Source organism: Nannospalax galili, unplaced genomic scaffold (assembly GCF_000622305.1).
Source record: "Nannospalax galili isolate Female #2095 unplaced genomic scaffold, S.galili_v1.0 scaffold371, whole genome shotgun sequence".
Taxonomy (NCBI): domain Eukaryota; kingdom Metazoa; phylum Chordata; class Mammalia; order Rodentia; family Spalacidae; genus Nannospalax; species Nannospalax galili.
The window spans coordinates 2111420-2127460 of record NW_008331606.1 but is presented as its reverse complement, the minus strand read 5'-3'; the positions used below and the strand labels follow the sequence as shown (position 1 = coordinate 2127460).

The 16041-nt window shown below is 38.5% G+C and overlaps 1 protein-coding gene and 1 pseudogene across 8 annotated transcripts in view; one reads left to right on the top strand and one right to left on the bottom strand.

Moving 5' to 3' along the window:
• Enox2 (ecto-NOX disulfide-thiol exchanger 2) overlaps positions 1-16041 on the top strand; it is a 395106-nt gene that overhangs the window by 135329 nt on the left and 243736 nt on the right. For 5 of the 8 annotated variants that reach the window (XM_029560435.1, XM_029560431.1, XM_017796524.2 and 2 more), the window contains one exon: positions 472-615. The exons of the other annotated variants lie outside the window; for them this stretch is intronic. Coding sequence is in view for 3 of the 5 variants with exons in the window: in XM_029560431.1 (XP_029416291.1) it covers positions 472-615 (144 nt within the window). In the remaining 2 variants the exon portion in view is untranslated. The remainder of the gene's footprint in view (positions 1-471; positions 616-16041) is intronic. 8 annotated transcript variants of the gene reach the window in all.
• Positions 4258-6775, bottom strand: LOC108490485 (annotated as a pseudogene).

Below are 16041 nucleotides of genomic sequence, written 5' to 3'. Positions count from 1 at the left end.
TATTATCCAAGAATTCAAAGCCAGCCTTTTTCAGATAAAGAGTGGGTCCATCCACAGGCACATCTAAACAAAGTCTGATATTTTTAGTTTATTTGAGATAAAGTCTTGCTGTGTCTTCTAGGTTGACCTCAAACTTCGATACTTAGGTGATTCCCCCTCATGAGCTTCCTGAAGAGCTGGGTCTATAGGCATACATCACTGCATCCAGCTAGTCTTGACATTTTCAGAAAGGAAGTAGAAAACAAAAATGGGAAGAATCTAACAAAAGACAGAGCCACTGTTATATTTTAATTCTGAACTTATCAGCATCTGCAAAAATTACAAAGGGCAACTGTTTTTAAGAAATTTACCTTTTTATACCTAGGTTCTTAAGACGTCGAAATTTTTCCACAAGTGGCTCATATAATAAAGTCTGGAGATGATCCCAGTCCTTAATGGAGTCTGGACTTTGGCTTTCTTTTTCTTCTTTAGGACTGAACCAGCTGCCCTTTGACCCTGCCAACAACAACGAACCCCTGCAGTTTGGTAGTGCCACTGGCCCTCTGGTCACAGATGGCCTCATTGAGAATGGAGGGGAATCGAGCAAGAAAAGAAAGAGAACAAATGCTCCTTCAGGTAAGCTAGGTCATAATGCACTGTCTTAAATCAGTGCTATTGAGTCCATATTTTCACATAGCGTGGTAGGTAGTGGATACTATGCTAGGCCTTGTAAGAATCACAGAAGCGAGTAAGTCCCTTGACCTTTTCATGGGATGGAAGTGTCACATATATGAAAAACCAGTAAGATAGAATATCAGTGCAAGGGGGAAAAGTGTATGGAAGCAAAAATGAGGGAAATTTTGATTCACCTTTAGAGACTGTGGAATGCTTCATAGGACAAGTGGAATTTTTAGCAGATCCTTGAAGAATGAGGAGACTTGAAGCAAGATGATATGAATAAAGAATTTTGAATTTTTTTTTTTAGAAAAGGAATGATGTGAGTTACTTTTTCACTACCCACTTCTCTTGGCATGTACGTGTGGCAGGCTATCCTCATTTTATGTCTAAATAAAAGAACTGTATGTATTTGAAATTCCCCAATGCCATCTCTGCCTCCTCCTCCAATACATACCATGTCCATATGTATATTGTTATTTTGAGACAGTATTTAGCTAAGGAGCCCAGGCAGGCCTCAGACTTACTGTCTTTCTCCTCAGTTTCCTAAGTTCTGAATTATAGATGTATACTACCATGCAAGTCCCACAAGCCTTTTTAAAAAATATTTTATTTATTATTTTATGTGTATTGCCTGCATGTATGTGAGTGCACCTGTGTCATGAAATGCCGTGGATGTCAGAAGAAGGCTTCAGATTCCCCTAGGACTGAAGTTAAGGATGGTTCGTAGCTGCCATGTGGGTATTGGGAATCGAACCCAGGTCCTCTGCAAGAGCAGTCAGTGCTCTTAACCACTGAGCCATCTCTCCAGCTCCCCCCACATGCCTTTTATGTAACCCTTAGCATCCTCTTAGAATTCCCAAAAAAGAGATTCTCCAAAATCCTCCAAAACAGCCCAATGAATTGTTTGCATCCCTGAAATCCTTCTCTCATTCCTCACACCCTACTGGCCTGTTCTCATCTTAAATTTCTCCAACCCAAATGAGAAAATAACAGGAAAACTAGATATTAGATGGTTATTTGATTTTATGTTTCATCATTCTATTGCTTATTCATTTGAAAATAGGTCATACACCAACCTGAGATCTTTAGACTTATGTAATAGACATGATCACAATTTTATTTTTATTTCTTGGTATTTACTATTACTTTTATTTTCAGCTTGTGAAGTACAGTATGTTTCTAATCATAGTATCATTTCTCTCTCTTATGTCATAGATCTTTCCTACTTATGAAAGTTTGTAAAAAGTACAATGTAAATCTTAGCTATATGGAACCTTAGTTCTGTGCCAGCTCAAACCAGACAAAATCCCACCTTAGACTTGGGAAAGTGAGTAAGAAATCCCAACACAACCTAAGGAACTTTGACAGTTGATGTCTGCTGGAAGGGAGAAAGACAATGTCTTACAGGGATGGGACCCTTGGTGGGCTCAGTGAATGAACCTACACTAAAGGACATTTGGGGCACAAATCAGATTCTATAGGCCATGATATGTATGTACACATATACATGCAAATACATATTAAATTGGGCAGGGGCAGTGGGAGGAGGTGTGAATAAGGGAGGGATCTAAATAACATCAAACTATATTGTATGAAAATTGCAAAACTTCAATTAAAAATTAATTTAAAAAAATAAAAATAAAGGACAGAACTTTATTTTGTAGATTTTAAAAGTAACAGCTTAAATATTAGCTATATGGAGCCCTTAATAAAGGACAGGGCTTTATTTTGTTGCATATGGAAAAACAAGATGGATAGCCCAGGAAATGACTTGCGTTCTAACCCTGAATCTGTTTCTTTTTCTGTCTCTGTCCAGTTTGTACTGCTCATATTCTCTTGAGTGTGTGGCCATCCAGTAGAGTGTAGTTGACCTACCAGGATCCACATTCTTAAAACAAACTCTCTCTCTCTCTCTCTCTCTCTCTCTCTCCCCCCCCCTCCAGCTATCAGTTATCAATAGTTCCTCAGCTAAAGGTGCGGCATTGTGCCCACCTCTCCCCTACATTCTAGGATTTTGTCTACCTTGAGCTTGCACAAGTCCTGTACATGCTGTCACAACCACTGTGAGTTCATATGTGCAAATGCCTTGTTCAGTCCAGAAAATTCTGGGGTTTTTTTTGTGGTCATCCACTGTCTCTTATCTTTCTGTCCCTTATTCAGTGAAGATCTCTGAGCCTTTGGGTGAGAAGGGGGTATGATATAGATGTCCCATTTAGGCCTTACCACTCTGCAGTCTTTTATTGTCTGCTGACTGACCAGTTATAAGCATCCACATATTTCACTTTTTAAGGTTAACTATTGTAGACACATATATGTGTTTGTGTGTGAACTTATTTCCCTTTCAAAAATGTATATTCCTCATAATTTAACTTTGCTTAATCATTTAGGGGCATAATTCTAGCTATTAGTTATGTAGTGTACTCTAATAGCCTATTAGTTTTCAAAGTTTACTAGGGAACATTACAGGACTTTTAGCTCTATACAGAAAAATGGTGGTTTTGTAGTTATCACAGTTACATTTTATATAAGGCCTGTTTCTTTCCTGCCATCTGCAGTCACTTATTCTTCTCAGTGTCTCTTCATGTAGCAATTCTTTTTCTTTCCAATTAGTTTTAAACTTTAAACAAAAAAAACCAAACCAAACATCTCATTCTGCTTTCCAAGTTGATTTGCTACATTTGTGTATTAAATAAGAGCTAGATCAACTGTCAGTAGAACCTGCCATGGATAGAGTCCACCAGTTTAGAGCATCAACTTTAACACATCAGTTTTCTCTGCTCTGAAATTTTTGGTCACTTACTAATTTTTCCACTGTAATCAGAAGTGATGGACTAGTTTCAGGTAATACCTCACTAACTGTAGTATAGTCATGAGGGTGGAAAAGGGGGGTGTGTATTAATCTGAATTATGAACCAGCTTTAAAGAATTGACATTTTAGTTCTAATGAGCATAGTCAATGAGAATAAAGTTAACTGTTGCAGATAAAGCACTTTAACAGTAGATTACACTAATCTATAATTAGCTGAAGCAATTTGCATCAAATAATGAATATGCTGAAGCTCCCTAAAAACAGTATGTTCTTTAAAATAAGTGGAATAAGCTGCTGGCAGGCTAAATTAACTTTCTTAAAATCTTGTTCTCACTATTTGCTTAGTGAGCCCTTTCTTTGTTAAATAGTACAAAGGTAACTCCAGCCTGGGTTAAAAATGACCACAAATTCCAAATTAGTGTAGTCTAAATTAATGAGGCTTTATTATACAGGGAGTCTCTTGTAATTGTTCAACTGGCAATACTGTGATATTGTAAATGAGTGGGGTAGATTTCTTTATAATATTACTTCCTTCCTCTGAGGTACTAGACAAAAGGAAGAGGGAAGATGATTTGTGAATAGCAGCTTCTTTCATTTGTCACCATTTCCTGCAGTGTGGCAAAGAGGAAAGCTAGGGTTTGAAGTTCTCATAGGAGCTACCAGCCATTTCAGTCTGAGCTCCCGTTTGTCTAGCCATTGTATCTCTTGACCCTACTGAGTCAAAGCTGGTTCTTGCTCCCTCCTTCAGTAAAAATGAAGCAGAGCTGCAAATGAACTGCAGCTCCAGTTCCTCAGTACACATCTTCTTTCCTTCCTTTCTCATTCCTACTATATTGCCCCTTTTCTACAAACAGCTTGGCTCCTTTTGCACTAATCCTGATGCCTTGAAGTTTATCAATGACTTTTGCTGCTGTTTTTTTATTCCTAAGGTTCATGCTGGAAGCTTTGTATGACACTTTTGAGGTGATGAAACCTTGAAAATACAGACCATAGTGAAAGGCAGTTAGGTCGTGAGAAATCCACCCTCAAGAATGGATTAATGTTGGTCTTTTTCAGTAGGTCTTGTCTTGCAGGAATAGACAGACTTCCATGAAACCATGTTGTTATAGAAGAGCAAGCCTAGCCTCTTCCTGTTCTCTTGATTTCTTGCTTGCTCATATGCCCCTTCTCCACTCCTCTGGTTTACTTTCTACTTCTCTGCAATATATTGATACAATCAAATGGAGGTGCAGTGGTATTTGGACTTTCTTACCACCAGAATTATGAACCAAATCAACATTTTTATAAAGTAACTAGCCTTGAATGTTTTATTATTGCAGCACAAAATGGTGTGAGGCAACCTCAACAACCTCAAAGTTTACCGGCCTTTAGGTGATTTTTAAAAGCACATTTTTATTATATTTATGTGCAGAAAACTCGATTACATACATTTTACCCAATTTGGCAGTGAGTTCTTTGGCTTTGGCCTTTTCCAACTTGATAATATAAGTCATAGATTTGAAACCTAGAATATTGCCTCCCCAGTGATGGCAGATCTCATTGTATTTGAAACTGTAATTGATCCTGATAGCTTCCACCAGTTTAGCCAGAGCTCCTTTGTCTTCTGAGTTAACCTATGTGAAGGCAATAATAGTACGTAACTTCCTATGGAACAGCTGCCCCAGCCTGACCTTCCCCTTAATGATGCAGTAGGAAACTCCCCTCTTGTTATACAAAGCAGACAGAAAGACCACAAACTCAATGGAGTCTACATCATGGATGGTCATCACCAGCTGAACCTTCTTATTCTTCACCAAGGGAGTAACAGTACTGACGCCTGCTCAACGTACAGGAGGTGTCTTAATGGGGACATCCCCTTTGCCAGCAGATTTCTTTTTGGCCCATGCCAACAGCCTCTGCTTCTTCTGCTTTATCTCTGGCCTATACTTAAGGGCAAGCTTAGCATCTGGGAAGCTATTTCACTCTTCAGAGCCTGGGTGACCTGGTTAATCATAGGAGACACTTTTAACTGTGTATAGAGGAGAACCCTTTGCTGCCATGGCTGTATGTAGTAGGGCCGTTCAGCAAAGCAGCTGAGGTCTGTTTTGAACTACATGTCTTATCTTGTGCCAAAGTACTTAGACCTTTTCTCAGACAGTGGATACATCACCATTTTGGCCTCCTGCTTCATAACAACAAGGACCAGGTCCCCTTTTCCCCTTGGGCCTCTTTACTTTTGCTCAGTTGGGAGGAGAGGCTTTACACAGTTTGTGACCACTTTGATGCCTTTATTTCATCTGATCCAGTAAATAACCTTGAGTTGTCTCTGCCTTTGCTTTCCTTGGCAAAATACTATTCAGTTTTTTTTCTTTTTATCTCTTTCAAGCATTCTTTATACTCCCTCCCTCCATTATGAGTGTATTATTGTATATACTTATAGAAAAGAAATAATGGTTAAATAAACTTACCCAAGACTGAACATGTAACAAGTGGCTTATTGCAAAGCCTATTACAAATGACTATGCTGTAGTTTCTGTGTCTGTCAATAATATGACTGCAGAATCATTATGAAAGCATTTATTAAACATCATTGGAAAACTAGGGAGACCTATGATTGAAAATAATGTAGAATAAGATGAGCAGAGTTTGAATTTCATCTCTAGGGATCTCTTCAGTTTTTTTATGCATTGCTGCTACTCCCCAAAACAAATCTATTTCAGCCAAGCTAATCAGCTGTCTTTCTTCAAAGGCACTGTGTTGCCTACCTCATTCATTTGCTTGCATAGCATCTTCCAGGTCTGCTTTCACTCAGAATCTTGTCCAAGTTTCAGTGCCTGTCTTAGTTACTTTTCTGTTGCTGAGATAAAACCCCATGATCAAGGCAGTTTATAGAAGGAAAATTTATTTGGCTTACAGTTTCAGAGGGATAAGAGTCCATTATGTTGGGGAGACATGGCGGCAGAGGCAGCCAGAACAGGAAGCTAACATCTCCAAATACATGCCAGAAGCATAGGAAGCAGAGTGAAACTGGAAATCTGACAAAACTATGAACTCTCAAAGCCTACCCCCAGTGATGTGCTTCCTTCAGCAAGGCCATATCAGCTTAACCTCTACACACAGCACCACAAACTGGGGCCAAGTATTCCAATGCTTGGAACTGATAGGGGACATTCTCATTCAAACCAAAACAGGTTGTTACAAGTTCTCCCTTCTCCAAGAAGACTCTGGATCATCCTACTTACAAGTGTGTCTGTGAAATTCTTTGGTCATTATTTTCATCAGAATCACTTGATACTGATTATAGAGAACCTTGAACTGTTTGTTACCCATATTGATTAAATGTTTAAGTCTTAACCTTTCATCTCAGTCATCAGCCTACTATTGGAAGGGCCCCTGATTCCAATGTCTTTTAACAGAGATAACAGTACCTCACACACAGTAAATGCTCAAGAAATATTTGTCCATTACTGACATATTTGGTAGAGGTCTTTCCCTTGTCCTCCTGTTTTTTACTGTTTTCTCATCACTCCTAGAGTAGAGCTTACACAAAGTCAAGTAATTGGTAACATTGATAAGTGGTAGCTTCGCTTGTCTCTAAATGTTAAATCCAGATTCTTATGAGATCACACTCCTAGAGCAGCCACAAAGCAAATGTGAAAAGAATAGCTGGCCCTAATGGAATTCTTGTCTCATTACCAAGTGAATGTCCTAAGTACCCAAGAGAAACTGATGGGAAGAATTTTGTTGTTGTGACTCCAGTGTCAATGAAGTAGATTAACAATTATGACATGCCACTCTATGAGAAATGTATAGAAGTTTGTTAAGCCATGGAATATTACAATTCCATGTTTCTTTCCTTGAGATGATACTGTCTACACATTTGAAAACCATGTGGATTTTCAGAGATGCAGATACAAAGCAGTTCAGTGGAAGAATTCATGAGTCATCATGGCAAACTGGATGATGACTAAAATGGAATGAGTCACAACATCATCCACTAGTATTCAAAGAAAATCAACTCTCTGCCAGAATAGGCAATTAACTAGGAATAGTTATGATATCCAAGTGAATATCGAAATATGGATATAACCCTATTTCCATTGTCTTTTATCCATAGGCTTGTGTTGATAGAAGTGTTTACCTTTAAATATCTGATGCTGACCTGAGGATACAGGTTAGTGGTAGTGTTTCTGCCTAGCATGTTTAAGGTCGCAGGACTGGTCTCCAGTATTGAAATAAACACAACAGTAAAACATGTGATGTCCAATATAAAGTGATGTTGTCAGAGTTAATGTGAATAATGAACAGCTCAGTATAAAAAGAGATATCTTCATTTTGGTAGGATAAGGCTGAGATCTTGGCAGACAGCCTGGAGCAGGGGGTTCCACCTCCATCTGTGTAGCCACTGTGACCTCAGCAGACTGCCAGAGAATGCCTATTCCAGCCTCCCTCTGGCATAGGGGCTGAGAACACAGGGAACTGCCTGAAAGTGCCCAGATCCTACCTCCACATGGTGGTGAGCTTCCCCTAATTGTGCCATACACAACCCCCCAACTGGGATTGCTTGAGGACCCTCCGGTGGCCCCAGGGTGGACCTGGCTTTGGTAGGATAAAGCAGAGATCTTAGCAGCCTGAGAGGGCAGGTTCCGACATCCATCTCTGTACTGTGATCTCAGCAGACTGACAGAGAGTGCCTGTTCTGGCCTTCCACTGGCAAAGGGCCTGAAAAGTCAGCAGACCAACTGAGAGTCCCAAAATCGGCCCCCGCTTAGGGAACTTCCCAAATTTTGCTCTGAGTTCCCACTAGTAGGGGTCCAAACCTTAGAAGGAAGCCTGAGTATACCTGACTGTAACCTGACTTGCACTTCTGTGGGTACTCCTGAGTAGCTGGTCTGAAGCCATCAGTTCCCTCCAAAATTAAACCGAGAGAATCTGAATCCTGGACTAACCAGCTTTATATAACCAATAAGAAAAGGACCACAGCACACAAATAATACAAACAGAAGCATACTTCAACTTAAATCTCATATTAGAATCACAAACAACAAAAGAAATTCACATGCCAAAATCACAATGAAAGAATAATAAAATGTAAAGGCAAAACACTATGTCTCCACAAAACTCCACCAGTCCTGTAGAAAGGTTCTACAAGGAGAACCCCCTAGATATAATCCAGGACACAGAATTTAAAAGAACAATCGTAACATGATCAAGGAATTCAACGAATTTAAATAATACACCAAACAAACAAATCAAAGAACTAAAAGAAAATAGGGATAAACTTCTGAATGAATTAAAAAAAAGAAAAACATCAAAGAAAACTCTGGCAGAAATTAAGAAGGAAGTGAAAAACTCAATAAGCCAACTTGAAACAACAGGGGAAAGCCTCACTGCTAGAATGAATGAAATGGAAAACAGAATATCAACACTGGAGGATAAAGTTGAAGAATTGGACCACTCAAGCAAAGATTATGGAAAATTTTTAAAAAACACAGGAAGGGAATATAAGAGATGTGGGACACCATGAAAAGACCAAATCTATGTATCATAGTCATAGAAGAAGAAGAATTTCAGGTTAATAGTATCGACCAGAACTTAAACAGGATTGTAGAAGATAATTTCCCAAAAATAAGGAAAGACATCCCCATACAAATACAGGAAACACATAGAACACCGAATAGGATCAGAAAAGAAACTCCCCACAACATATGATAGAAAAAACATTAAATGTATAGAACAAAGAGAGACTACTAAAAGCAGCAAAAGTAAAACAAGTCACATACAAAGGAAAACCCATCAGAATTACAGCTGACTTATCAATGCAAATTATGAAAGTCAGAAGAGCCTGGACCAAGGTATTTCTAGTTCTAAATGACAATAAATGCCAGCCCAGAATACTGTACCCAGCAAAAATATCTGTTACAATTGAGGGGGGAAGAAAAATCTTCCATGACACGAATAGCTTGAAAGAATAAATGTCCATTAAACCAGCCCTTCAAAGAGTACTTGAAGCAATACAAAGAGCAGAGAGAAAAACAACTATACCCCAGGGGCAATGAAAGAAAATAAGGGTATAATAGAGGAAACATGAAATTAGGCAGAGAGAACAAAGCAATCAAAATGACAGCAACCAATACAGATCTTTCAGTAATAACCTTAAATATCAATGGACTGAACTCCCCAGTCAAAAGACACAGGCTAAGTGAATGGATTAAGAAACAAAATCCATCTCTTTGCTGTGTGCAAGAAACCCATTTCACCTTCAAGGACAGGCACTACCTTAAGGTAAAAGGATGAAAAAGAATATTCCAAGCAAATGGCACTAAGAAAAAGCAGGGGGTGCAATTCTCATGTCTGACAAAATAGACCTCAAAGAAAAAGAGGACTTCAAAGACTTCAAAGAAGAAAAAGACATCAAAGAAGATGTAAGGAGGGTCACTTCATTCTGATCAAAGGAGCAATTAACCAAGAAGATATTACAACCCTTAACATATATGTACCAAACTCTGCTGCACCCAAATTCATAAAAGAACACTACAGGACTTTAAGACACAGATTAACCCCAACTCAGTAATAGCAGGGGACTTCAATATGCCACAATCTCCATTAGACAGGTCAACAGGACAAAGAATAAACAGAGATACCAGAATTAAATGATACAATACATCAAATGGACCTAACAGACATCTTTCGATATTCCACCCAAGCACCAAAGAATACACATTATACTCAGCACCCCATGGAAGTTTTTCAAAAAATTGACCACATACTGGAACACAAAACAAACCTCAACAAATACAAAAATATTGAAATAATTCCATTCATTCTATTGGAACACAATGCATTAAAGCTGAAAATCAACACTGGACAAAGCCCTAGTTGCTATACAAACTCATGGTGGTTAAACAATACACTCCTAAACAATGAGTGGTTCAAAGGAGAAATTAAGAAAGAAATGAAAGAATTTGTGGAATTCAATGAAAAGGACAATACAACAACACAACCTATGGGACACTTTAAAAGCAGTCCTAAGAGGGAAGTTTATACCTCTAAGTGCCTACATTAAAAAATTAGAAAGAGCCCAAATAAATGAACTAACACTGCAAATCAATACACTGGAAAGTCAAGAGCAATGAAACTGAAACCCAGCAGAAGAGAAGAAATAACAAAAATCAGAGCAGAAATTAATGAAGTAGAAACAAAACAATACAAAGAATCAGTGAATCTAAACTGGTTCTTCAAAAAGCTAAACAAGATAGACAGACCCCCTATCCCAGTTAACCAAAGGAAAGAAATAGCAAATCCAAATCACCAAAATCAGACATGAAAGGGGAAACATCACATCAGACACCCAAAAGATCCAGACCATTATAAGGGTATATTTTAAAAACCTATATTCTACTAAATTTGAAAATCTAAAAGAAATGGATGGATATCTAAAATCACGGGAACCACAAAAGTTAAACCAAGAAGCAATCAAGAGTTTAAACAGACCCATAATATATAAGGAAATTGAAACAGTAATACATAGCCTTCCAACTAAAAGAAGCCCAGGCCCAGATGGATTTACAGCAGAGTTCTACCAGACGTTTGAAGAAGACCTCTAACCAATACTACTTAAATTATTCAAAATGGTAGAAACAGAGGGAGAACTCCCAAATTTCTTCTATGAAGCCAGCATCACTTTAATACCCAAACCAGGTAAAGACACAACCAATAAAGAAAACTATGGACCCATATCCTTATTAAACATAGATGCAAAAATTCTCAACAAAATACTTGCAAACAGCATACAGACACAAATCGAAAAAATTATTCCAGAGATTCAGGGATGGTTAAATATATGCAAGTCAATAAACATCATTAATCATATAAATGGACTGAAAGACAAAAACCACATCATCATCTCAATAGATGCAGAAAAGGCTTTTGACAAAATTCAGCATGGATTTATTTTCAAAGTCCTAGGGGAAATTCTAGAGGGCATAGGACTGGAGGGAACATAGCTCAACATAATTAAAGCCATGTACAACAAACCCACAGCCAATATCATTCTGAATGGAGAAAAACTGGAAGCATTCCCATTGAAATCAGGAACCAGACAAAGCATCCATTGTCTCCACTCCTTTTCAACATAGTGCTTGAAACTCTTGCTAGAGTAATAAGACAGGAGAGAGAAATTAAGGGAGTACTAATCAGAAAACAAGGGTTCAAACTATCCCTTTTTGCAGATGATATGATCCTATACCTAAGAGATCCCAAAAGTTCCACCAGAAAACTCCTAGAACTGATCAACACTTTCAGTATGGTGGCAGAGTATAAAACCAATCTCCAAAAATCAGTAGCCTTTCAACCAATAACAAGCAATTGGAGAAAGAGTACAGGGAAATGTTCCCATTCACAATTGCTGCAAAAAAAAACAAAAATTAAAATATCTCAGGAATAAATCTGACCAAAGACACCAAATATCTCTACAATTAAAATTTTAAATTGGTGAAGAAAGAGATTGAGGAAGACACCAGGAGAATTAAGGACCTCCCATGCTCATGGATTGGAAGAATTAATATTGTGAAAATGACCATCCTAACCATAAGCAATGTATAAATTCAATGCAATCCCAATCAAAATCCCCATGGCATACTTCACAGAGTTAGAAAAAAACATCCGTAAATTTGTATGGAAGCACAAAAACCCCAGATAGCGAAAGCAACCCTGAGCACAAAGAGCAGCACTGGAGGGATTACTATACCAGATCTAAAAGTATACTACAGAGTTATAGTCATAAAAAGAACATGGTACTGGCACAAAAATAGACATATAAATCAATGGAACATCATTGAAGATCCAAACCCGAGTAAATGCAATTTCAACCACCTGCTATTTGACAAAGGTGCCAAGAACACACAATTGAGGAAAGACAGCATCTTCAACAAATGTTGCTGGCAAAACTAGATCTCCACCTGCAGAAGAATGAAACTAGATCCTTATCTTTCACCTCGCACAAAAGTCAACTCCAAATGGATCAAAGACCTCAATGTAAAACTGGGAACCTTGAAACCATTAGAAGAAAATATTGGCAGTAACTTACTACATATAGGTGTAGGAAAGGACTTTCTAAATCGGACAGAGGTTGCTCAGGAATGTAGGTCAACAATCAACAAGTGGGACCTCATTAAACTAAAAAGCTTCTGTACAGCAAAAGAAACAATCAAAAAAGTGAAGAGAAAACCCACAGAATGGGAAAAAATTTTCACCAGTGACACGTCTGACAGAGGTTTAACATCCAGAATATATAAAGAACTCAAAAACTGAAGAATAGAGAAACCAAATGACCCAATTAAAAGATGGGCTAAAGGTGTAAACAGAGAGTTCTCAAAGGAAGAAATAAAGATGGCTAAGAAACATCTCAAAAAGTGTTCAACATCATTAGTAATTGGGGAAGTGCTAATTAAAACCACCGTAAGGTATCACCTTATCCCAATCAGACTAGCTAGGATCAAGAGAACAAATGATACCAAATGCTGGTGAGGATGTGGAGAAAGGGGAATGCTCACTCACTGCTGGTGGGATTGCAAACTCATGCAACCACTATGGAAAACAGTGTGGAGAACTCTTAAAAACTAAAAATGAACCTACCATATGACCTGGTTATACCACTCCTTGGCATATACCCAAAGGGCTCATTTTATTATAGAGACACTTATACAATCATATTTGTTGCTTCTCTTTTCACAATAGCTAAGATATGGAAGCAATGTAAGTGCCCCTCAACTGATGAGTAGTTAACAAATATGTGGTATATTCACACAATGGAGTTCTATTCAGCAGTAAATGAAGATGAAATAATAAAATTTGCAGGTAAATGGATGGAATTAGAAACTTATACTAAGTGAAGTAGCTTAGACTCAGAAAAAGAAGACATATGCTCTCCCCCATTTGTGGATCCTAGCACCAAATCCTTTAAAATTCATTGTCCTTTTAATAAGATGATACTGTATAGCAGTCTCTTCTGCATGAAATAACTACTATCATCACGATTTAAGCAGTGGCTGATTGCTAAACATAGTCACATTTGGGCTCATCAGTTGTGCTCCTTCATTAAAGGAGGGCGAATCAGGGTCATTGGACCCTCACTAGAGTATCCAGCTACTCTTCCAAGCCAACTATATGTAATTTGGCCCCAATCACACATGGTCTCCTGGATTTGGGGAGTGCTAAAGTATACAATCTGAGGAAGGCTAGGAAGAGAATCTTTCCCCATGCTGAGTAAAGACTTTCCAGTGTGCATACCCTCAGGTCACTTATACACCTCAGGAACCCCTGACTTATCTTGGTAAGCTCAGTAAATTCTTTGGTTCCCAAGTAAAACTTAATCAAACATTGATTTGACACTAGAACCTTAAAAGGGGAGCATTGCTTAGTATCCTCAGGAAAAGAATTTTCACAACAGATGGAAATTTTATTTGTTAATGTTATTATGTCTCATAATTGTTAAAAAAGAAAATGAGAATATAAAATATGTTAAAAGGATATTGGAATGGAGATATTTTCCAAAATAGAAAAATTGAGAAAGCCTAAGCAAGTGATGAAGGCCTGTGTAGGTTTGTTATGATATATAAATGATGAGACAAAATTACATAATATTAAAATATACATAATCTTAAAATTTCTGAGGTCATAGTTTATTCAGCTAGTTTAAAGAATGAAATATATATCTAGTTAACTTTTATCTGAGAACATTTGGTTTATTTACCCAAGCTTTATCTGCATAGCACATGATAATGAAAAGTACCAGGATGGTGGAACTAAACTTCTTGGATGTTTAATAGCCATACTTTGAGGCCTATATTAATCTGGTCAGAGGGACTTAACAGTTTTTGCACCTTACCCTCCAACATCGACTAAGTTACAGGGGAGTATGGAACATCTCTCAAAATGTCCTGCAACTGGAGCTGGAGAGATGGCTCAGCGGGTAAGAGCACTGACTGCTCTTACAGAGGACCCGGGTTCGATTCCCAGCACCCACGTGGTGGCTAACAACCATCCGTAACTTCAGTTCTGGGGACTCTGATACCTTCTTCTGACCTCCGCAGGCATTGCACAACATGGATGCACTTACAAACATGCAGGCAATACACTCATACACATAAAATAAAAATAATAAGTGAAAAAATATTTAAATGTCCTGTAATTGTGGTGAGTCACCTGTCTAGGGAGGTCCTGGAGGCCCCACCAAATGAACTTGAACCAGTGTCCAATCTATACAGAGGAGGATCAACTCAGAGGAAACATTTCCTCCATGCCAAGTGAAGCCAGCCATGGTCAAGCAGGACCTTTGACTTATCTTCACATAGATGTATCTGGTAAAAGAAAGGAGCCAGGGGCTCCTCCAAAGCCTATGTAACCCCTGAGGAACAGATTCTCAAATGACCTTAAGTTTAAGTATAATTCGATTTATTTGGGCCAACTGTATGGTCTTAAACACGCAAAAGGAAAGTATAACCCAAGAGTGAAGTGATCAGTATATTTCTTTAAGAGTTCAAGGGATTACGCTTCTCAGACCTTAGGCTTAAGTCCATATAAAAAGTTACTTAGGGACCAGGTGTCGTGGCACACGCCTTTAGTCCCAGCATTTGGGAGGCAGAGGTAGATGGATCTCTGTGATTTCGAGGCCAGCCTGGTCTACATAGCGAGTTCCAGGTTAGCTGGGGCTATAGGGAGACACTGTCTCAAAAAGGCCCCCCCCAAAAATTACTTAGACAATTATTTCTCATTGATGATTTTGTTCTGAATCAGAAAGTGCTTCTCAGATGTAAGACTTCAAATCTTGATCTGCAATATTGTAGTGTCCACCTGTAGCTAAGGGAGACAACCCATTATTGTTCTAAAATGATGGCCAAAATTGTTTTCCCCTCCTCTCTAGAAGCCTTTGAGGGGGAACAGACACTGATTCTAGCCACTCCAACAGCTATCAGAATGCCTGAAAGCAAATCCTGAATCCATCACTCTCGAGTCCAGCCTTGGCAGACAAAAGAAAAATGAGGAGGAACCCAATAGAGGGATGCTTTTGGAAGCTCTCCTCAAGAAATTCCAATGGATTCTCATATCAACATTTGAAATTTGCCCTGCTCTTTTTTTCTAGTTTCCTTCTAGAACTTGTAATGCTAATCTCTTGCCTTTACTTCTTCACATCTCCTATTCACCAGTCAAGGACTTTCTTTGCCCCCTAGAGATAAGATTTACACAATTTGGGAGCCTTTTGGATAGACCCACTCAAGGGGTACTCCAATTGTCTCGCCCTGCATCCCTGTTCAGCATGGAAGAAGACAGAGTGGTCTGTGTCCCAATTCTCTATCCACAAGGTGGGTAACCTCTTCAGAGGATGGTGTGATAAGAATAGGATGTAGGAATTGTCTAGGCAGTTAGTGTATAAATAACCCAAAGAAAAGTAGCCAGTTTCTTGGCTAAAAGTCCAAATGTCCTTGGGCGTCATAGCAACATAGTCTGTTCCAAAGACCAAAAATTTTGAAAGCATTTGGGAGCTCTTATCTAATCCTTAAGAGATTTTAGGGTTATCTCTTCAGAGGGCAGATTGT